The 22,918-nt window shown below is 34.6% G+C and overlaps 1 protein-coding gene and 2 long non-coding RNA genes across 13 annotated transcripts; all 3 read right to left on the reverse strand.

Annotated features, from left to right (window-relative positions):
• Positions 1-1,201: 1,201 nt before the first annotated feature.
• On the reverse strand, positions 1,202-11,130 carry LOC145048426 (serine carboxypeptidase 1-like). Of its 11 annotated transcripts, XM_078996903.1 has the most exons (15): positions 10,777-11,130; positions 9,806-9,875; positions 9,666-9,721; positions 9,561-9,602; positions 8,587-9,433; positions 8,381-8,483; positions 8,262-8,299; positions 8,070-8,183; positions 7,555-7,635; positions 7,221-7,452; positions 7,071-7,136; positions 6,885-6,992; positions 1,841-1,954; positions 1,679-1,724; positions 1,202-1,356 (listed from the first exon to the last, which is right to left on the reverse strand). In XM_078996903.1, the coding sequence occupies exons 5-11, from the start codon at positions 8,698-8,700 to the stop codon at positions 7,129-7,131; spliced, it is 690 nt and encodes a 229-aa protein (XP_078853029.1). In that variant the 5' UTR covers positions 8,701-9,433; positions 9,561-9,602; positions 9,666-9,721; positions 9,806-9,875; positions 10,777-11,130; the 3' UTR covers positions 1,202-1,356; positions 1,679-1,724; positions 1,841-1,954; positions 6,885-6,992; positions 7,071-7,128. The 11 variants fall into 11 exon arrangements, with proteins under 11 accessions (XP_078853029.1, XP_078853032.1, XP_078853031.1 ...); XM_078996906.1 differs by lacking the exons at positions 1,202-1,356; positions 1,679-1,724; positions 1,841-1,954 and adding an exon at positions 6,113-6,884 and having other exon boundaries at positions 6,954-6,992; XM_078996905.1 differs by lacking the exons at positions 1,202-1,356; positions 1,679-1,724; positions 1,841-1,954 and adding an exon at positions 10,243-10,306 and having other exon boundaries at positions 6,113-6,992.
• Positions 11,131-15,190: 4,060 nt separating this feature from the next.
• On the reverse strand, positions 15,191-16,441 carry LOC145048427 (uncharacterized). Its single transcript, XR_013682867.1, has 3 exons — positions 16,183-16,441; positions 15,927-16,072; positions 15,191-15,851 (listed from the first exon to the last, which is right to left on the reverse strand). It is a non-coding gene; the product is annotated as an uncharacterized LOC145048427 (long non-coding RNA).
• Positions 16,442-17,859: 1,418 nt separating this feature from the next.
• LOC144998503 (uncharacterized) lies at positions 17,860-19,449 on the reverse strand. Its single transcript, XR_013660352.1, has 4 exons — positions 19,200-19,449; positions 18,907-18,961; positions 18,349-18,420; positions 17,860-18,280 (listed from the first exon to the last, which is right to left on the reverse strand). It is a non-coding gene; the product is annotated as an uncharacterized LOC144998503 (long non-coding RNA).
• Positions 19,450-22,918: the final 3,469 nt, after the last annotated feature.

Consider the following 22,918-nt stretch of genomic DNA (forward strand, 5'->3'; position numbering starts at 1 on the left):
TTGAGACCACCTATATTTTGTGAGACCGTGAGACGCATTTTTTTATTTTTTTATTTTTTTATTTTTATTTTTTTTAGTTAATTCATGTTCCGAAAATAATATTTAAAAAAAGAATTTTTTGATTTTTCCATTTATTTTGCATTTTAAAATTATTTTTAGAATATGTACAGTGTAATATTCTATTTAGAATATTTCACGTATTTTTCAAAAAAAATAGAATTTTTTTTTATTTTTTTATTTTTTTTAGTTAATTCAAGTTCCGAAAATATATTTAAAAAAAGAATTTTTAGATTTTTCCATTAATTTTGCATTTTAAAATTATTTTTTAGAATATGTCAGTGTAATATTCTATTTAGAATATTTCACGTATTTTTCAAAAAAAAAACGGAATTTTTTTTATTTTTTTATATTTTTTTATATTTTTTTAGTTAATTCAAGTTCCAAAAATAATATTTAAAAAAAGAATTTTTGGATTTTTCCATTTATTTTGCATTTTAAAATTATTTTTAAATTTGGTCTCACGGTCTCACAAAATTAGAATGGTTTTAAATGAACCTGAACCTATATATATATATATATATATATATATATATATATATATATATATATATATATATATATATATATATATATATATATATGAATTTATTCAAGGTTTTGCTTAAAAACTTGGTAGCTCAATTAGCATAAACTCATCCTCTCTTTTGAATCAAGCATAGATGGTTGGATTCTTGTGCACAACATTTGATATTTTAATTCAAATTACAGTTTTAACCATTATTTTATGTCAATTGGCATAAGCGCATCCTCTCTTTTGAATCAAGTGTAGGTGGTTCGATTCTTGTGCACAACATTTTGATATTTTAATTTCAAGTTACAGTTTTGATCATTACTTTATCCTATGTTTAAAAAATCAGTTTTCAGAAGTTAAGTAATTAACCGTTCGAACTTTTTATAAAATTCAATATGTTCCTTTTTAATTAATTTATTTACTTTTAAGTTTTACGTAACGATACTTCACCGTTTTAAGTTTGTTTTCCTTATATATCAAAAAATTGTATTGAGGACCCTATTTTTTTTTCTTGCACAAGGTTCTTAAAATCTCTGAACCAGCCCGATAACAACAATCTAAATGTCAAACCATAACCGGCCTTCATAACAAAGATAATTTGATTTGTTTTATTGTACATGAGGTTGCCTGTTTCTTTTCCCTATAACACCAATTTACCAAATTATACTTAAATTAACAAGCACGCTTATCAACGGGTTTTTCCTATATTTTCTTTCCCTCTAACCAACGGGAGTAAACACCAATGCTTCTTTAGGTTTGTACTCGGGTACCCTATGCCCCGCGCCCTACATCAGATCAAACATATAATCAACTTCAAATGAACATATGAGCATTTAGCCTAATTAGCAAGTAGTCCCTCTCCACTGCTTAAATGTTTAATCTCCTCTCATCTTATATTATTTCTAATTTATGTTTCAAACATGCACTTTAGTTCGTTCCAGTGTCATACTGTTTTGCAAAATAGTGTTTACTGTTTTGCAAAAAAAGTGTTTCGGATATATGCTCGGGACGACCTAATAAAGCAAAATGCACTTGGATATGAAAAGCATTCAAATTGCACATCTTCAAACATTTTATTACATGCATCCTAAATTTTGTGTGACAAACCTTGACCGTGAGAAACGTGAGATTTTTATCATATCCTTGTGTGTATCTGCGATGAGGAGAAATATTTAAACATAAATGTATCACTCACATCGTAACAATATACTATATGTTCTCATTTATGTTTAGGAAAGTATTTTTTTTTATTTGGTAAGGAAAAAATACCCTGCTATCTGGTCATCGACCTTCCAACTCCTCCACTCATCGATAACCTTGTAGCCTAACGATCGTGTCCATGCTTCAGTTCCGGTGTAAGGAACACGTAGATCATGATCACCACTGCACGAGTATATGAAATTTATAAATTTTTTATTTTTTTGTTCCATTTTTATGATGTAATATGATGCATGATGGAAAAACTATATAAATACATGAGCGTTACTCTCGTATTCTATACTCGTTTGTTTGTTACACAAGACAAGTCAAAACAAAATAAAACAAAACAAGCTAGACTTGAACTAGCACCTCATGTTAATGGGACGAGATTGTATATGACCTTAGGCTAAGGGCCGTGGTGCATTTTTTACCAATGGTAAAAAGGTGTCACGTAGACGCCATACCAACTTTCATGGTTTTTACAATTTTCACCTATGGACTAGGGTGTGGTAAATGGTTTACCTATGAGTTTTTTTTTTTTATTTATTTATTTATTTATTTATTATATATATATATATATATATATATATATATATATATATATATATATATATATATATATATTTTCAAATTTCAATAAAAAATAATAACTTTTGTAAAACCCATACTAAAAGTAACATAAAATTAAAAATTACATTTTAGAAATCCTAAAAATATAAAATAACATCAAATTAAAAATTACATTAGAAACCTAAAAAAATGAAGTGAAATTTAAAATAAAATAAAAAACCCTAGAAAAAAACACGACATCGAAATTTCATTTGTGGTTTAGTTTATATTTTTCGCAAATCGACTGCTTCACTGCTTTAGCCGCCTCTTGATCTTCGGGGTCGAGATGTCTCACATCTTGCATTAACAACGAATTCTATGTGAGTCAGACGGTTTCAACGATATGCCTCTCCAAAGTTGAATTCAATTGTGCCATTTATGTCATCATTTTTTCCAATCTAACTGACTGCTCGGTTCTGACTAACGAATTTGAAAAGTTACTTTTCTTTTTCCTTTTGCTCGAGCTTTTATTTTGTCACTTCCCATTGGAGGAGGAGGCGGGCATATTTCTTCGATCTCGTTGTTATCATCATTAAGATTAACGCTTACATGACCATCCAATGAGACTTGTTGTGAGCTCGAATATGAAGATGTTCAGCTTCTTTTGCAGGATTAGCAGTTTCTTCATATGTTGCAAGTTCCCTCCACCTAATGTTTCTTTTGACAACTTCCCACACACGAATAAACTTAAAAGACTTTAGCATATCATCTTGGAATGTAGTGTGTGTGTTTTTTTTTCAACAAACTCACTTCACTTTCTCCGCTAGTCCATTGCTTTTCAAAGTTTGTGTAAATTTCATTCCATTGTGTGACGAGTTTGTTCATAAGATCCCATTTGTATTTATATTGGTCAGAGGTCTGATACTTTGGATTTTGACCCATTCACGTACAAAGTTGCTCAGTGATAACCATAATTGATCACGATTTTGACCCTTTTCCGTGCCATCATCTTCGGATATGTCGAGCCATGCCTTTGCTAACTCAATCTTTTCTTTTTGTGTCCATCTTCTTGGATCAGCCTTCCCTTTCTTTTGTTGTTGAGGTTTTTGTTGTTGTTCTTCGTGTTCGGGATAAAAACAATTTCGATTGAAGGTGTGAAAGATAGTTGGGATGAAAATTGGGTTTGAGATGGTTGGGTTTGGGGTTAAGATAGGAAATGGAATTGTTGGGGCATTTGGAATTGTGATTAATAGTTAGAAACACTATCCATTTATGGCTGGTAAGGTGGTGGTGATGATGGATCGTAGCCGAAAAGTACGAAAGAGTTGTTAACATTTTGGTTTGGAACATTTTGTTTGGAAGAGTTTGGATTGTTGGAAGACGTTTTCAATGAAAAATGTTTGTTGAGAGTGTATATAGTATGGTTAAATTTTAAAAAATTGAATTGTATATACAGTAGATTTTTTTTTTCTTAAAAAAAGTCAATTTTGCCAAATAGCCATTGCCACCCGTTTGGTAACGTTCCGTTCTCCCAAACAGTCAAAATTTCGAATCTTCACACCTGGTAGAAAGCCGCCGCCAGTATTTCACCGACGGTAAAACGACCTCACGTCCTAGTTTTCACCGGAGATGAGCGATGAATTATGACACGTCGGATACCGCCAGTAAGCACTTACGACACCTTGTAGCCTTATAGGTTTAAGAGAGATGTGTCAATGATATGACTTAACAAAGATATCTAGTTGATTATCTACATCTAACCTCTCCTTTACCTACGACCTAATGGGAATTGACTTTATAAGATGTGATTTAGGGTTGATGTGGTGAAATATGGCCTTATTGAATGTTCAAGGACTATTCTGTAACTAATTAAATTCGATGTCAAAACTGATCCCAATTAGGTCGTAGGATATATATTAGCGAAGTGGTTGTTTCCTTGTCCTTTTCGTAGGCAATAATGAAGCTATAATGAATCTATAATTGTTAGCCATTCTTGTCCATTTTCATTTGATTATTCCATTCTTCAGTTCTTTGTTTTCTTCCACTGTTACAAGAAATTGCAATCATAAAGAGGGTGGAGGGTTTCAATCAAGAAAGTTTTCTTGTCCCTACTTTCAGTAATCAATCAAAGGGATGAAATATTTTGATCGGGTGACGACTCAAGTTCAACTTTATAGAGGTCATATCAATCAAGACAGAGGGATTAAGAACATGGGTGTGATGTTTTTTCTGGGTTTGTTTTCAATCTATAAGTTGGTAATATTTTGTCCTGATTTTATGGGATTTGTCATTCGTTTCGGTTTGGATTCCACAATTGGGATATCTCTGCAAAAGAATTATGCTTTGGGATTGAGTAGAGAATCAAGCACACAGTTCACATACAAAAAGAAACACAAATTTTTTACCCGGTATTAGCACTAGTGTGTAAAAAACAGAAACGAAATTGTGAAAAATAGTAAAAGGAGGACATGACAGAGTCACTATCCTTAAGGATAAGTAGCTCACACTATTGTATATTTGGGTTAGTCGGGTAAGATCTTCATAAGACCTCCTCGAGTTTAGAGAAGTTATGCAATGATCCCACAATCCCTTCTCATGAACGCAATAAGTTGCATTTTTCTATGATAATCTTAAGGATGTGAAAATGTGATTAACAAAATAAAAGGAAAATAAATGCCTTTATAAACTTAATTCGTGTTAGTATGTTAGTATCTACAGTTTAGGCCCAAAGCCCTTAGGTTTAGGTTAGGCCAAGGGCCCCTTATGTATTCCTATTTATATGAGGTTTAACTCTCACTATTCATCAAACAATCTATTCTATAACATGATATTAGAGCTTTAGGTTAAAACTCTACTGTTGACCATAACCCTTAGCCGTCACCCTCTACCTACGTCAGCATTCTCTCATAGTCATCTGAGGTGCCTTCATTATGCTCTTTATTTTTCCTTTTTTTTTTCTCTCATCCTAAATAATAAAATAGTTATCGGCACCAAACCAGAGCTCTTTCATCGGCTTCTTCAGCTGCCTTGTCTTATGCCTCTTCCTTGAATGGCCCTGGAGCCTTTTGCCTCCTCCTCAACTCGCATCTTCTTCAGATCTCTTTTCTAAGTCAGTCGGAATCGGCTCCATCCACCGCAGCTCGAACCCTCTTTCTGTTCTGTTTTCTTTCGCGCTGCGTCAGACTCCTCTACTCCTTTGTCGCCAATTATCACCATCGTCGTCCCTCTCTTCTTCTATAGCGGAACCGCCACTAGCCGATGCTTCTTCTCTTTCTTTCTCCGAAGAGCAGTCGTTGTTAGCCGCCAGCATTAGAGCTTTGCCAACGTTGTTGATGATGTCTTCATTTATGTTTTTTAATTTTTGTTCTTTTGTTTATTTTCCAGTTTAATTGACTTCTCTCGACCAAAATGTGTGTGTGGGGGGGGTGGGGGGGGGGGGGGGGGGGGTGTTTGTATGTAAGCATCTAGGGTTTAGACCCAAGGCCCTTGGGGTTTCCTATAGGGGGTGGGTTTGCTCTGTAAAATAGCTCGAACCCGGGGTGCTCGTTGAAATATGCGAGTAGGCTTCTGATTAATCATTTGCCGTTTCCAAAAAAAGGCCCTTAGGGTTTAGGTTAGACCAAAAGCATTTATGTATCCCTATTTATATGAGGTTTAATCCTCACTTTTAATTAAACAATCATTCTGTAACAATTCCTAACAACCATAATGGTTTATGAAAAGGTGCAACCTTTCATAAAAAATAAAACCTACCAGAACAGTTTTTCTCTTGAAATCTTGAGTGGAGCTTAAACTAATAAACCCAGTAAAGGTTTCTTCACCCACCTAGGTAGGATTTGTCGCTAGTCATAAAGACTATATTTTCAACATCCAATGTATATCGATGTATAAAATTCTTGGCCTGGGCCGTGGGAAATCAGTGAGTGAAGGGTATTTTTTCAAGGTGTTTTGGGTAGCAAAGAAACAAAGTAATAACCCCTCATGTGATGATATATAAGTTCATCAGTAAGAATAACTTCACTCTATGGAGGAGTAAGATCTCAAAACAAATGGTAAACCACACAACGCCGAACCCACCCCAAGGCCCATAGGTCAATCGATCTCGGAGCACTTGCAATTTTTTGGGCAACCTGGGAACTCCTGTATCGAATATCGCACCTCAACCACTATGCTTCCATCGCAGGGACAAGATTAAGATATTTGTTTGACCAAAACAGTGTTTATGTTATGGCTTCCTTTGCCGGAGATAGTCCCGTAACGTAACTGTGGATAATGGAGGATTTTAAATTTAAACGAGAAGAAAACGTGTATTCTACCATTTTGCTACTTCATTCGGACTAAGTTGACAAAATTTGAGACTGTTCTTCCCGTTGAGAAGGTTCCTCATGATATACTCGACATACAATCTATAAATATAAGGATAAATACAGATTTCTAGTCTATAAAACATGTTACTAAATATTAACAAATAACGACAATAAAAGCATACATATTTTGTTGATTTGATTACCTGGCTAACGCGTATAAGAAAAGCATAGCAAGGTTACACTAGAGATGGGTATACCTGTAAATAAGAGGCTGTAAGTTTTTTGTGGTAGTCAATCACGGTTACAAGTTCTGAATTATATTTTACCCTGCCCGTACATATCTCCCATTTTCCAGCTTTACTAATCTGAAGTATCCATTAAATGTTTAACTTCACTTTCAATCGGCATAATCTAGCTATAAAGGGAAACCTATTATATCTTACCGGGTCGGCGTGAATTGCCTTTGGAACTTCTTCGTTGTTTAGCCATGTAATTGCCACACTATCGTCCTACAAAAGTAGAAAAACACATAAGGCTAACAAATGGGGCCCACTAAAAGTATCTGACTTCATGATTATGTTTGAATGACTTACTGAACATTCGAATTTGTGTGGCGTTGAGAAGCTCCAGCCAAGACGGCGCATAACCAGGCTTCACCGCAGCTTTAAAAGGCCATCGCCCAAACATTCTGGTTCGCACAGGAAGTGGCCTTTCAGTCTCACCCAATTTCCTAAAGCTCAGTCGCAATTTTGTATTTTCATGTCTAATCTTTTTTCCAATAAAGCATGGTTTGATAATGTTATCCACGTTTAGACCATCAAGATGCTGGATATGCACGCGTTCAAATCCAACGTAAACAAGTGTGTCATAGAACACACGTAATTTAATTTTTTTTTTTTAAGAATAAAGAAAGAAAAAGACGATTACTTGGTAAACTTTGTCAAGCTGGAATTCACAATCTAGGCTTGGAGGTTTGTAGAAGTTCCCTTCACACACCTTTGTAACATCCTGTACGTGCTTAGGGTGAAGTTATGATAACAATCTTTAATTAAAAACATTTACACTACTACTAACTTAAAACTGTCACTGTTCTCTAGGTACTTATCACTACCAAGTTCAGGCTATAATCCATATTACATTAATTCCTTACTTCTGTTAGAAATTTCTTGAACATACCTCCAAAGTCAAAGGTGCAACTGAAGAGCGAAGGGTTTGTCTTTTAAAGTCGAAACGACTAGTTCATAACTTCTTTAGTTGATTTGTATATTCTTAAAGTCTTTCCTGGAATTATAAATATATTAACCCTAAACCATTTACTACAAAAAGACCCCATGGATGTCAAATTTTCAACGTAAATCCATGTCAATTTGGAACTTAAAGCATGATAGGTTTGAGCTACGTACAAAGTCAAAGGATCCGTTGTTGGAACATTGGAATATTACCTGATATAATTCATCCGAAATGAGGCCCATCCCATGTGCGAATGGAACAATAGCATTGTGATCAAACACTTCATCGCAAATTCCATTTCCGATAATGTAACCCTGTATAATTATCTAATGAATTTAGGTCAAGGCAATAGCTGAGAGTGTGTATGTGTGTGTGTATCACAACGTTTTTAATGGGAGATGCACCTTGAAGTTGAGAGTGGGTTTATCACCAGCTTCAAGTCCTAAAAAAAATTGAGAAGGGCATTATCATAATTTACTCAGAATAAACCTGGTTTGTGTGGGTCCAATGCACAAATATTTACCTTTCATCACTTGATCAGATAATAGAGGGATGTAAATTCCAGCAAATGCCTCACCCGCGATGAAAAAAGGATTTGAAAGGTATTCAGGATATAACTTGAACCACTAAATTCACACAAACCCCAAATGCAAATATGTTAATATCTGAAAATAGAATACACGTGCTAAAAGGTGCATGTTGTTTTTTTTTTTTTTTTCTCGAGAATACCTCAAGGAGAAATTTGTGGGAATCTAAAGTCGTTATTTTATCACTTGTGATATAGTCGGATCTATTCCTGGAGTAAGACATTCCAACTCCAACAGGAGAGTCCAAAAATATCATACTTGAAACCTTGCAAACACTACTAGAAAACTTGATCAATAGCTACGGCACAATCCGTAGCTATTCCGTAGCAATAAGCGGATAGCTACGGAATTGCTACGGAAAAATGGATGTAGCATAATGGCCCGTGGCTAAATTATAGCTACGGATTAGCTACGGAACCGCTACTGAATAGCTACGGAAAATTCCGTAGCTACCATAGCTACAGAATAGCTACGGAAAAAATAGCTACGGAATTCCTACGGAATAGCTACGGATGCACATAGCTACGGAATAGCTACGGACCTAAATAGCTACGGAATAGCTACGGATGCACATAGCTACGGAATAGCTACGGACCTAAATAGCTACGGAAATCCGTAGCTATTCCGTAGCTAGCTTCGTTTTTATTTTAAAAAAAAATAATTTAAAATCTTCCAATTTTTTTGTCAAATACCACATTCAATTCAGATTTGTCCCAAAAACCATATAAAATACATCAAAAAACATCCCAAATACCAAGTTTGACACATTTTATTCCATTGTCCAAAATACCATACAAAAGTAAGCACAAACAAACAATATCAAGTGTTTACAAATTCAATTGTTCCAAAATACTTATCAATTGTCCTAAGGTGGATTATCGAGGGGAGCATCGGGTTGATTTCCATACATATTCAGCATCCACATAACCATTTCCATTTGTTCTTTCATTTGTTGTTGTTGTTCTATGGTAGAAACTTCTGCACACAACCTATCAACCCAAAAAAATTATAACACAATTCAATACTTAAACAATAATAGCAATGTACTTTAGTTTATTATAACAATGCATTTTTTTATAATACTTATAGCGATATACATAACTTTTAATCTCCAACCTTCATTTGCCTTTTGTTTCGATAATGATGAATTGTAACCACCTACAACACAAGACACAATTCACTTGAAGTTTTTAATTTATTTAAGAGAATGTTAAGATATACCTCTGTCTTTGATTCATAGAATGCTTGCTGCATGCTTTAATATATGTTATATAAACCTGCCAAATATATAATAAAATTGCTTGGTAGATTGTAAAAAATAATAAACTATTGTAAAAAATAATGAACCATTGTATACTCACCTTCAAAATAAAAGAACATTAGTTTGGCACGAAGAAGCAGCTGCAAAAACTCACGGGCTAAAGGAAGCACCTGCCAAAATAACAACCTACTTTTGTATCATCCCTTCCTGTCTAAGAACATATTGGGCAAAGTGCCTCTTCAACTTTGTACAGAAATCAACCAACTTTGTGCGCATTTGTACATCACTCATTGTCTTTATATATCAATATATGTGGTATTCTTTAAATAATTCTAGTTGTCTATTGTACTGTTGATCTTTGTCGCATCCTTTGTGATTTGTTGTTGTTTCTATTATCTCCGTTCCTCCTAATAAATAACACTATGGAGTTATATAAAACCTACAAGATTTACTATTTCTATCATTTACTTTCCATAATATTTTAAAGATTCATCTAATTTTGTTTGTTACTTTGTTTCCTATTTGATATTTACAAACCTTCCGTGTTTGTAGATCATAACGCTATAATTTTCATTTCACCCGGTTTGTAGAATTGTAGTACCTAATGACAATTAAAATATCAATCAAGAAATACCACAATGATAAATACAAGGTATTGCAAATATTAAAATATTAAATTATAATAATAGTTCACCTAATTTCAATTAAATATCAATCTGATTAACATGCAAATGTATATAAATTGATTAAGTTATGACATTAATGAAAAAGCTTGGAATCTAAATCATATTTTCTTGGACTCTAAACCACCACCGGCGATTGGAACTCCTTCGGACACATTCTAGGCAGAATATGAAGTGCCAGCACTTGTTGTCCCGCCGGTGAATCCAAAACCCACAACCGTGGTAGAGATGAGACCACATCCACCGCCAAAATCCCAACACCGCCACTACGCACAATGCATACCCTACCACCACCAGGGGCAATGTGCTCCGCCCCTTTATACACAAAGTAATATATAAAAAAAAATAAAAAATAAAAAATAAAAAATAAAAAAAACTAGGGTTTTACCTTTCTTGGGGAAGAAATCGAGCAAGGAGGCGGTGAGATTAGGAGGGCAGATGCGCCGGCGAGATGGGGAGGGCAGATGGAGATGGCGACACAGACTGTAGATTAGAAAAACGGAGAAGCAGGTCGACGAACGCAACTGCATCTTCGTCGAACAAGGCTATGTGTCCGTGTGTGTCTTCGACTTCGTCTCCTTGCAGCAGCGACTATTCTTCGGAGATGGAGGCAGCAATCGACCGGACGAGCGGTGGTCGCGTTTAAGGAGCGGAGGACGGGAAAAAATGAAGGAGAAAGGAGGAGAAGTCGGAGGCGGAAAAGGGAGAAGAAAGGAGGAGAAGAAAGGACGAGCGGTGCTCCTTTAATCTATTATTATTATTATTATTATTATTATTATTATTATTATTATTATTATTATTATTATTTCTATTATTATTATTATTATTATTATTATTATTATTTCTATTATTATTATTATTATTATTATTATTATTATTATTATTATTATTATAATATTTATTATTATTATTTCCATTATTATTATTATTATTATTATTATTATTATTATTATAATCTTAATTTTTTTTTTTGAGAATTTTTTTTACATATTTAAGACACGAACAGTTAATAGAAGTGTGAAAAAAACGAAGAAAAAACGAACATTGATTTTTTTATTTATGATGATGATGGTGATGGTGATGGTGTTGGTGCTGGTGATGATGGTGGTGATGGTTGTGATATTGATGATGGTGATGATGATGGTGGTGGTGGTGAAGATGGTGATGATGGTGATGATGATGATGATGATGATGAAGGGGGTGATGATGGTAATGATGATGATGGGGGTGATTATAGTGATGATGGTGGTGATGGTGGTGACGGTGATGATGGTGATGGTGGTGATGATGATGGTGATGGTGGTGATGATGATGGTGGTAGTGGTGGTCGTTGTGACGATGATGATGATGATTGTGGTAGTGGTGATGATGATGATGATGATGGTGAAAATGATGTGATGATGATAGTGATGATGGTTGTGATATTGATGATGGCGATGATGGTAATGGTGATGGTGATAGTGATGACGGTGGTGATGGTGATGGTGGTGTGATGATGGTGATAGTGATGATGATGGTGGTAGTGATGGTGATGGTGATGGTGGTGATGGTGGTGATGTTGATGGTGGTGGTGATGGTGATAGTGATGGTGATGGTGATGGTGGTGATGGTGATGGTGGTGTGATGATGGTGATAGTGATGATGGTGGTGGTAGTGATGGTGATGGTGATGGTGGTGATGGTGATGGTGGTGATGGTGGTGATGGTGATGGTGATGGTGATGATGGTGATGGTGATGATGGTGATGGTGATGGTGGTGGTGATGGTGATAGTGATGATGGTGGTGATGGTGATAGTGATGGTGATGGTGATGGTGGTGTGATGATGGTGGTGGTGATGATGGTGGTGATGGTGATGGTGATGGAGATGGTGGTGAATAGGTGGTGATGGTGATAGTGATGGTGGTGTGATGATGGTGGTGGTGATGGTGATGGTGATAGTAATGGTAATGGTGATGGTGGTGTGATGATGGTGGTGGTGATGATGGTGGTGATGGTGATGGTGATGGAGATGGTGGTGAATAGGTGGTGATGGTAGTGGCGGTGGTGGTGGTGGTGGTGATGGTGATGGTGATGGTGATGGTGATGGTGATGGTGATGGTGATGGTGATGGTGATGTTGATATTGATGTTGATGGTAATGGTGATGGTGATGGTGATGGTGATGGTGATGGTGATGATGGTGATGGTGATGGTGATAACGGTGATAGTGATGGTGGTGGTGGTGGTGATGATGATGATGATGATGATGATGATGATGATGGTGGTGATGATGGTGATGATGATGATGATGATGATAGTGATGATGATGTTGATGTTGTTGATGATGATGTATATGAGTTTGTGAGATGTATGTGAACGTATTCATAAGCATTATAGTGTTAAACAACTAAACGAGCAATGAATCTCGTATGTATACACGACTTTATAAATGATATTAATAGCTATAGATTGGTGAAAATATAGATAATCATGTATAATAGAGGTGTGAAAAAAATGGAGCGAAATAAAATGACGTTTGGTGCCCGAAAAATCAAAAATAAGAAAAATCCGTAGCAAATCCGTAGCTAATTAGTTACGGAATAGCTATGGAATTCTAACGGAAAACATATTCTGTAGCTAATCTGTAGGTAATTAACTACGGATTAGCTACGGAATATGGTTTCCGTTAGAATTCCGTAGCTATTCCGTAGCTAATTAGCTACGGATTTGCTACGGATTTTTCTTATTTTTGATTTTTCGGGCACCAAACGTCGTTTTTTTCGCTCCATTTTTTTCACACCTCTATTATACATGATTATCTATATTTTCACCAATTTATAGCTATTAATATCATATATAAAGGCGTGTATATATACGAGATCCATTGCTCGTTTAGTGGTTTAACACTATAATGCTTATGAATACGTTCACATACATCTCACAAACACGTATACATACACATATACACGTACACATATACCACAACTCATTCATGTATATAAATATATATAAAAAAACATAATCCATCAGAAGTTGGTGAAAAATATAGGCATTACAATGTTAAACTGTGAAACGAGTACTTGATCCCGAAAGAGCACACGACTTTATGAACGATATTAATAGCTATAAGTTGGTGAAAATATAGATAATCATCTATAGTAGAGGTGTGAAAAAAACGAAGCGAAAAAAACGACGTTTGGTGCCCGAAAAATCAAAAATAAGAAAAATCCGTAGCTACTTAGCTACGGATTAGCTACGGAGTTCTAACGGAAAGCATACTCCGTAGCTAATCCGTAGGTAAATAGTATTTGTAGGTATCCCGTAGCCATTCCGTAGCTAATTAGCTACGGAATAGCTACGGATTAGCATATGTAGCTATTCCGTAGCAATTCTGTAGCTAATTAGCTACGGAATAGCTACAGACTGACGTCCGTAACTATTTCGTAGCTATTCCGTAGCTATTCCGTTACTAAATTAGGGCATCCCATTCTGTAGCTAATCCGTAGCAATTCCGTAGCTAATTAGCTACGGAAAATTTCCGTAGCTATTTTTCGTAGGAAAACCCTATGTTTTCTAGTAGTGAAATTAGATTCGCAACTAGAATTATAATTTTTGCTGTTGATCAACTTTATGTAATTAGTAACATTATGAAGGGCTAAATTTATGTAATAGCAACATACTTTTATTTATTTTTGTATCATAACATTCCACTTTCATTGTACTTGCATTTTCCTTTTCTTATTTAGGCGTGTTGTACATTGAAAAATCTAACCAACTTTACTATTATACTTAAAAAAAATTTCTGATTTAGACATTACATTTTAAAAAATTCTAACAAATTATGAGTGAAAGTTGCCTTGTATTTGGATAGCATTGCTTTAATTGGATAAATTTTTAATAATACAATGTAGTAGGAAGGAATAAAAGTAGGATACTAAAATAAACTAATCAATGAAAGTGTGTTGCTATTTCTTGCATTCAAACTGATTATCAAATTAGTTTTGATGAGATCGAAAACATTGGTATATATAAACCTTGTTCCATGCATAAGGATTTATATGAAGCTTCGGCATGCTTTCAGTTTTCTCAAAATCAAATGGACCTGCAACACAACATCCCGTTGTTCTTAAGACTGATTAAGCAATCTAACACCCGTGAATAAAGGTTAAATTATTTTAACCTTGTGATGGGATGTATACTATTTTTTTATTTGATTGTTTGATATATTTTTTTGGAAAGGGAACTTCCCTAACAAGGGTTTTGGGTCAGCTTTCGTGCACCGACTAATCCCCCGGTGCAAACATGAGGCTATGCCTCATGCCCTCGAGTCACTGCAGGCGAACCACCATGGCGACAGGGACTAAGTAGTGTCAGGATATGACTGTTGATATTTAATTGAGATTTGTGTGGTAGGTGAATTAAAATAGATTGGAGAGAGACAGAGATTTCTCAAGATAAACATTTAGGTAAGTTAAATTTTAAAGTATTGCTATCTCTGGTGGTACTTGAACCTTTGTTTGAGATAAATGATGAGTCTTGGTGACTTTGAGGAAATTACCACTTCTTGAGGGACGAAAGCTCTATTCAAGAAAGAGATAATTATTTGAATGTTGAACAAATAAAGAGTAAAATTTGTAAAGGATGTGTATAAATACCTATAAGATGATCGCTTAAGGTCTCTAATGGTGATGATGAGGGTTTAAGAGAGACAGGGAGAGCAACACTTGATCTTGGTGAAATTTTGAGTACATGTGGAGTGTAGGGTGAAACCCCTATGTAGGAACCTATTTTTTCATTTATACATAGTTAAGAACTTAGAGAGATTTTTAGGATTTAAGAAGAAAGAGCTTTTTGAAAGGTTTGTATAAATTGTTGATTCTATACATTGTCTGACCCTTGAGTAACTCACTAGACTTTATATCCTAACATACTATTCTGGACATGTGACTCGGGTGCTAGGTTTCGGTGAGATCTTATAGAGATGATGAGATGAGAAGAGTTACAAAGAGAATAAACCTACAGATGGCCTTGGAGATAGTGGACATTCTACTTTTAGTTTGTATTTGATAGGGATTGATACGCATTGTACATTTATTAAAACATTTATTAGCTTAAACATTTTGAGAGATTTAGGATTTTCCACTATTTACAAAGATTTACTCTAAAGTTAAGATATTACTATTTCCCGAACATGCCCTACGAGGGGTGTTTCATGTTCTTTTTGGAGAGACTTTTTGTTGTAAGCCAAATACTTTTTCACAAGAGTTCTAAAGAACTCTCAATTTGTGTGCTTTTTTATAATTCGATTCCTCAAAAGCTACTAACTTGACCAACTATAGGTAAGAGCACCTTTCACTTGAATTATTATGTACACATGTTCCTCCCTTATTTTCATCCTTTCTGCCTTCCAATTATGCCATCATCTATGTGTCTTGTTAACATGACATGGTGTCAACATATCCCTTATCTTTACAAACTTGTAAACTGGATTATAATTATATGAAAATAAATCAAGATAAACATGCTTCTAATAAAACAGTGATGAAAAGTGTAGTATACCTTGTCCGAAAACAAACCCATCAAAACTGGAGCAACCAGGGCCACCATTGAGCCAAAGAACCACTGGATCCTTAGAAGGGTCTCTTTCTGAAAGCACATAATAATAATATAATTTTTTCCCATGGTTTTCATTTAGTGTCACATACCTGTAAACCCATCAAAGATTATGCAAAACGAACAAAAAAACATCAAGAAAGCTCAAATCTTTTCCTAAAAACATCAAGAAAGAAGGGAAGAAAGCAAACATTAAGAGTACCCAGCGTAGTGTTTGGAGGGCAGAATGCCATTAAACCCAGGAACTTGAGATACTATTGCATTCTGAGGGGCAGATTGTGCCAAGAAACTGGTGAATGATAGATAGATTAATAAGAATAGGTGGATTGATGCCAATATCTTAATCATGTTAAGATAGTCAGTTTGAGGGTTTCAAGAAAGAGAAAAGGGGGAAAGACTCTTGAATCTTTTTTGAAGTTTTGTGGGAAACTTTCTCTATTCACACAAAGGCATCCTCCTTATTTTTAGGACCCAAGTTGACAAGTATTGTTTTAAAGTTGATAAAAATAATGGGTTGGATGGGTTAGGTATCGTGTTAAATGAGTTCCAATTACAATCATTTACTTTTATGTTCTAAACTAGGTTAATTTGTTTTGGTTTAAATAGTTTAACAACTTTACAATATGGCAAAATGGATGGGTTGTACCAATCGAGTAATGTATTAAATGAGTTTGCGTTAAAACCGTTTGTTTTAAGTACATATAAAAAGGGTGAGTTTCTTTGTAAAAATATGTTAATTTTGCTTTCTCCTTGTAAAAATAGGGTTGTTTCCAATGTTTTAAAAACCGATTTTTTTAGTTGAACCGGTATGGTGACCGATTCCCGGTTCAACCGCCGGGGCAACTGGTTTCTATAATTTTCATATTTCTTCTTATTTCATACACATACATACATATATAAATCATGAATTTGACGCTTACTAGTTCAAACATTAAAAATATACATAAAATAAGCTGTAGATTAATCCAAATACATTAAAATAACACATAACCATAAGTTTTAGTGTTTTACATCAATCCATATACGTCAAAATATATATATATATATATATATATATATATATATATATATATATATATATATATATATATAATACCAAAACAAAATATAGTTTTAGATGAATAAAACATATAAAAAAAAACATTAGAACATTTACTATATGTTTTTATTTAGAGAAAACTAAATAGATTTGAAAAAAAAAAAATCACCAAAGTTTATTATGCAAATGGTTCTTTCCCATGTTTTTTTTTTTTTTTTTGTGGTTTAACCAGTTCAACCGGTTTATTTTTACCGGTTCAACCAGGTTTTTCTAAAAATCAGCCGTTTCAATCGTTCATAAATCACCATAAAACCGATGATAATTGAACCACCCTCTCCCTCGGTTCCCGATCCAACCTGCTATTCAAACCGATTTCAAAACATTGGTTGTTTCATTTCTCTTTGTAAAAATGGGGTGGTGGCCCCCATCAATCCACCCAACGTTTCAATCTTGTTTTCATTTTCAACCCTTTAGTTTTAAAGTTTTAAACGTTTAACTATAATCTTTATATTACTTTCAGTTTTAATATAAACTAGAGAAGTGTCCCCCACTTTGTGGGTGTCGGAAGCCTTCAATTTTTTTTTGTTATAGTTAATGCAAACTCAATTAGAGTCATTAATGAGCATGACAATACATTGTTGTTTTCAAATTTGGATCCATGAATCACCCAACAAATAACAGTAAGGCTCTTTTGGCAAATGCATTTTATTCACAACATTATTTATTAGGGGAAATGTGAAGGTCCATCTTCCCTGTTCTAAAGTGTTTGGTATTGCACCAATAAACGAAAAGTGCTGCATTAGTAGGAAATAACTATATAATGTGCTTTGATATGGTTTCAATAAAATATAAAATAGTAAAATTATTGGAGATGAGTAATGGATTCCTATAATAGTTAAATACATAAAGGGAGTTTCACTTCAAATGTTACTAAATATATCCGTTGACTCAATGAACGGATAAACCATATATTAACTTATTTACTTAACACATTTTGTTAAGTTGGAACTCTTAAATCCATTTAAATATATATATATATCTAGATCAACTGATTGGTGTCTGTACTATGAATGTACCTTACCATTCTTAAATTTCATTTCATTTGTTTGATTCTTGAATTGATATAGATATATAATCTGCCAATTGCACTTCAGATTTTCACCACCAAAGTTTCACGATTTGTCAACTTTGGTCCCTCAGCTTAGAGTTGGCCCAACTCCTGTTGTTACGCTTAGCATTTGTGACCTAACCTTTGATTACCCTAAACAACAAATTCCATCTTTAGATTCAAAGCACCAGAATGGAATTGGAAAAGTAAATTCAACACACCTTCACAATGTTGATTGAAGAAATCCAAATCTCATTTCATTGCCAGGTAGCCATACAGCTGTCGCTTGCCACCTGGATAAAACAGATTCCGGATGTGATCCCACACATCTCGGTAAAAAGAAGGAAAGTATATGTTTTTCTTGCCTTTTATAGCATTCTATTGGTTTTACAAATGTAGCAAAATAACAAATTGTTTTTTTTAACTATTTTTTATCAAATAGTGTTTTGTTTAGATTTTAATGGTAATCATAAAAAGAAAACCAATGTATTATCACACATTTTAATTCAAGTTGGAACTTATCAGCAAATAAAATGGGGGTAAAATGGTTATTTCAAAAGGTTTAGCATCTGCTTTTCACTATAGGAAACCTATAGTAAGTGTGGAAAAATATAGTAAAGGAGAATCTGGTTCAAGCATTTCATCAAGCAGTTGGGATACATTGTGAAACTCAACTTCAAAACTCAATATCAACCGGTTAGGGCATTATTAAATTTCATGTGTAATTGGAGACCTTTTCTATTAAACTGTAATCAATTGAAAGAGAACAATTAACTTACAATCGGTTTCTTCAGATATCTCTTAAATGAGCCCAATTCCCAAATGTCAAAATTTCTGAAAAAGTTCAGTGATATTGATCAATTTTTCTTACTAGATTCAAATTATATCAGAGATCAGTTGACCTCACTCCTCCCCATCATTCATATATTCTAGCATTTGTACCATAAATCAACAATAAAAAAAATTAGGGTTTCAGTAGAGGAGACGTTAATCAGGAAACTGAAAGTTTTGATGAAGAAGGGAAAAGAAGAGGGAAGCAGCAACCAAAGAAAAAGTAGCGAACAACGCTTACTCTCTGACATCATCGTCTTCTTCGACTGTTAGCCAATTTCTAGATATGTATTTATTGCAATACGCGTCGACATGATGACGAAAGCAGACAGAAAACGTGACATCCAGTTTGTCGGTGATGGAGATGGAGATGGAGATGGTTGCTTTTTCTGAAACTGGAAGGATGGATTGAAGCGGCGATGTGGAGAAAACTAAGATAAGTGGTGGGCACTAATATCTAAAAGACGGTGGAAGGAGCAGAGATAGAAGAAGCTTTGAGGAGGGGTCTTTATTTCAGGCGACAGATAGTTTGAAAAAAAAAATTAAGTGGTCCAATAGAATTAATTCACTGTTCCTTAAGGAACAACAAATTAATATGTATATAAATATTTTATCTTAATTATTATTTATATATACTTTAGCAATTTTGCTTGATATTTATTTTAAATGAACTATACTAAGCCCAAATAGAAAGGGAAAATACTGGCTATAGGCATAAAGTGAGGGGTAAATTAAAAAATTTAGATATGAAAAATTAAAATTTCGGATATAGACATGCGTTCTGCGGAGGATCCTCTGCGGACCACCGCGGAACCATGAATCCTCCGCGGAGAAGGGTAGTTTTGTAATTTCACCCTCATCTTTTTGAAAAAAATCAGACCTCCTCTTTAGTCCCCCCACTGGTCCCCAATTCCGGTTTGGCAAATATATCCCTTCGCATCGATTGTTGATATCGAGGATTCCTGCGACGACTTCAAATCCGGCGACAACGACATCAGACGATGTCATTTGCCGGCGATTGGGTATATTCGACTTAAAATCCAGCACCGATGGAGGGTAATTTCCCCGATATTTTAGCCGATGGATTCGACTCCCGGGTATTTCTCACATTCCCCTCTTTTGATAAATGTCGTATATGATTCAAATTGTTACGAAAACCCAATTGATTATATATATATATATATATATATATATATATATATATATATATATATATATATATATATATATATTTGGGATGTAAAGATTCATAGGTTTGATTTTGGGGAAGATCCATTCTGCTGAGATATACATCATTCCGCAGAGGATTCTCCGAGGAGTGATGTATTCCCTCCGCGGAATGATCTAAGTCACCAAAATTGGGTCTCCGCGGAGGCTAGAGGTCACTCCACAAAGGGTTCTCCACAGAATGACCTCTAGCCTACGCGGAGACCCAATTTTGGTGACTTAGATCATTCCGCGGAGGGAATACATCACTTCACAGAGGGTTCTCCGCAGAATGACCTCCGCCCTCTGCGGAGAGCCATTTTTGGTGACTTAGATCATTCCGCGGGGGGAATACATCACTCTGCGGAGAATCCTCTGCCCTTTTATATCCCTTTATATATATATATATATATATATATATATATATATATATATATATATATGAGGAATTTAGTTATATATAAAAAGTATGTTGCTATTTATTTTCAGTTACTAACGTTTTATATAAAATTAAATGTTATGTTTTGTAGCACGATGATCACAATCAAAAAACGGATTTAACTTTAAAAGGCATGGTGGGTACTATTATTAAAGACTATTTTCTGTGCCTAACACAATCACAACGACTATTATTTGAAGCTTTGCCGTTTGGAATATTCTTAGGAATGCATATCCCACATGGTGGTCCCTTACTAGCGCATTTGATGATGTTGCACGAAGTAAGGTCTCAACAAGTATTTGAAATGAGGAGGTTTCTTTTTGATATACATGGGATGAAGTTGGATTTTGGTGAAACTGAATATATTCTCATTGTGATTTAAAAGTTGGTCCTTATGTGGATTTACTCTATGATGAAAAAGGTGGGTCAAATTCAAATCTTCATGCTCGGTTGTTCACAGACATTTTTGATGCACGTTTACGGCTAAAAGGTTTAGAAGACTACATTATGTCCCCGAATTATTTGTCACTTCGGGATGAAGATGTTGTAATGCTTATCCAGCTTGTTTTTATGTTGAAAGGTCTCCATGGACGGGACTTTAAAACGGGCATTCCCGCGGCAGTATACAAGCTTGCTAATAATATAGATGATTAGAACAGGTATTATATTTAAAGATTGTGTATATATACAATAATAGTAATTATAAAAAATAAATTGAAAATCGCGGGTTTGCATGGGGTACATATTTCTAGACCTATACTTCGCGGTTGATGCATGGAATGTTTAAGAAAATAGAAGAATTTAGACTATTCAAGTTGGTCAATCCTGAATCCAAGAAAGTACACAAGTATATTGTTCCCGGTTTTATGCTTCCGTTTAAGGTTAGTTTCTAATGCATTTAAATAGTTATCATAGTTCTGTTTATGCTTACATTTTTTTTACATAGATATGGATTTTGGATACGTTCCTTGAGGAAACCCAATTTTATATACACACGCAGACATAATTGCCACAGATGAGGTCGTGGAGAAGTAAAACACCGTTAACTTGGGTTCAATGTTGTCGAATAATCAACGTGTCTTTGGTATGCTTTTAATATTAAGGATTATATATATTTACAAATTCCAATGTTTTTCATGTTAAACTAAGAATTTGATTTTTGTAGCCTAACAACCAACATATTTATGTCGTGGCAAACCCGACGGAGCTGATGTTGTTGTTTTATGTTTGCTATGTGAACTGGACTCTTAACCATGAAGAGTCTTCCCCACGGTAACATACTCCGGTCCGAAATAGTCTAGATTCTCCCCCACCGCAACATAGTCCGATCCGAAATAGTCCACCTGTTGTTGCCTTGCCTCCTTGAAGAAAGAAGTACAAGTCAAAAACATCTTTGACTGAATCTGGCACGCATGCTTCTTCCTCGCAACATGTTTATATAGAAAGAACTTATATTTCAACTAACACATCAAAATGGTTGGTAAAGAAGAAGAAGACGAGCACAAAGGAATTAGTGAAGCGTCTACTAGGCGTTGTGGTTGACTTATCTTCTAAAGTAGATCGTGTATTAAAGAAAAAGATGAGCCAGACACAGGGTTTGGAGAGGAAAAGGAAGAGGAGGAAGAAACATATTACCATGGTACACAGTTGAACCATGATGATTTAGGTAGTCATGGTTTGGAGGGGGAAATTAGGTATACTCCTACGCATGTTGAGTTGTCACTCGATGTTGGTGAACATCACACAAAAACAATGACTCTTATTGGTAGGCCACATCGAAAGAGGGGTGTTCCTTGGTATCAGCGGACTCCGTTCATAGCGGTACAAAACTCATATTTTAAATTTGGTATATTTATAAAATATAACATTATTGATAATTATTTAACATGTTAATTTTTTAGATGCAATCTGTCACACCCCCAAACCAGACGGCGGAAACGTCCGGGGGTGGATGACTTCATTTGTGGTATCACAACACATGCATTATAGTAATCAAAGTAAAAACAACCATTGCATTAATAAGTATAAGTTTGACATGTGTTTAATCAATGTATATTGACACCAAAATAGTTATAGCAAAAGACAGAAGACATGACTCAAAACAACTCCATCTTCTCAAAAGCTCGGGGAGTACCCGTTTACTGATTCCCTGAGAATACAAGTAATTTGAAAAGAGAGTACCAACATAAAGTTGAGTGAGTGCATATGCATTTATGTTTGTAAGTATGTTTCCTATTCTTTGAAATGTAAATTATTCCATAGAATCCTATATTTTCTATTGTATATGAAAAGTAGTTTTAATCTCATAAAACCAT

The sequence above is a fragment of the Lactuca saligna genome, chromosome 5, assembly GCF_052625555.1.
Source record: "Lactuca saligna cultivar CGN05327 chromosome 5, ASM5262555v1, whole genome shotgun sequence".
Classification (NCBI taxonomy): Eukaryota; Viridiplantae; Streptophyta; class Magnoliopsida; order Asterales; family Asteraceae; genus Lactuca; species Lactuca saligna.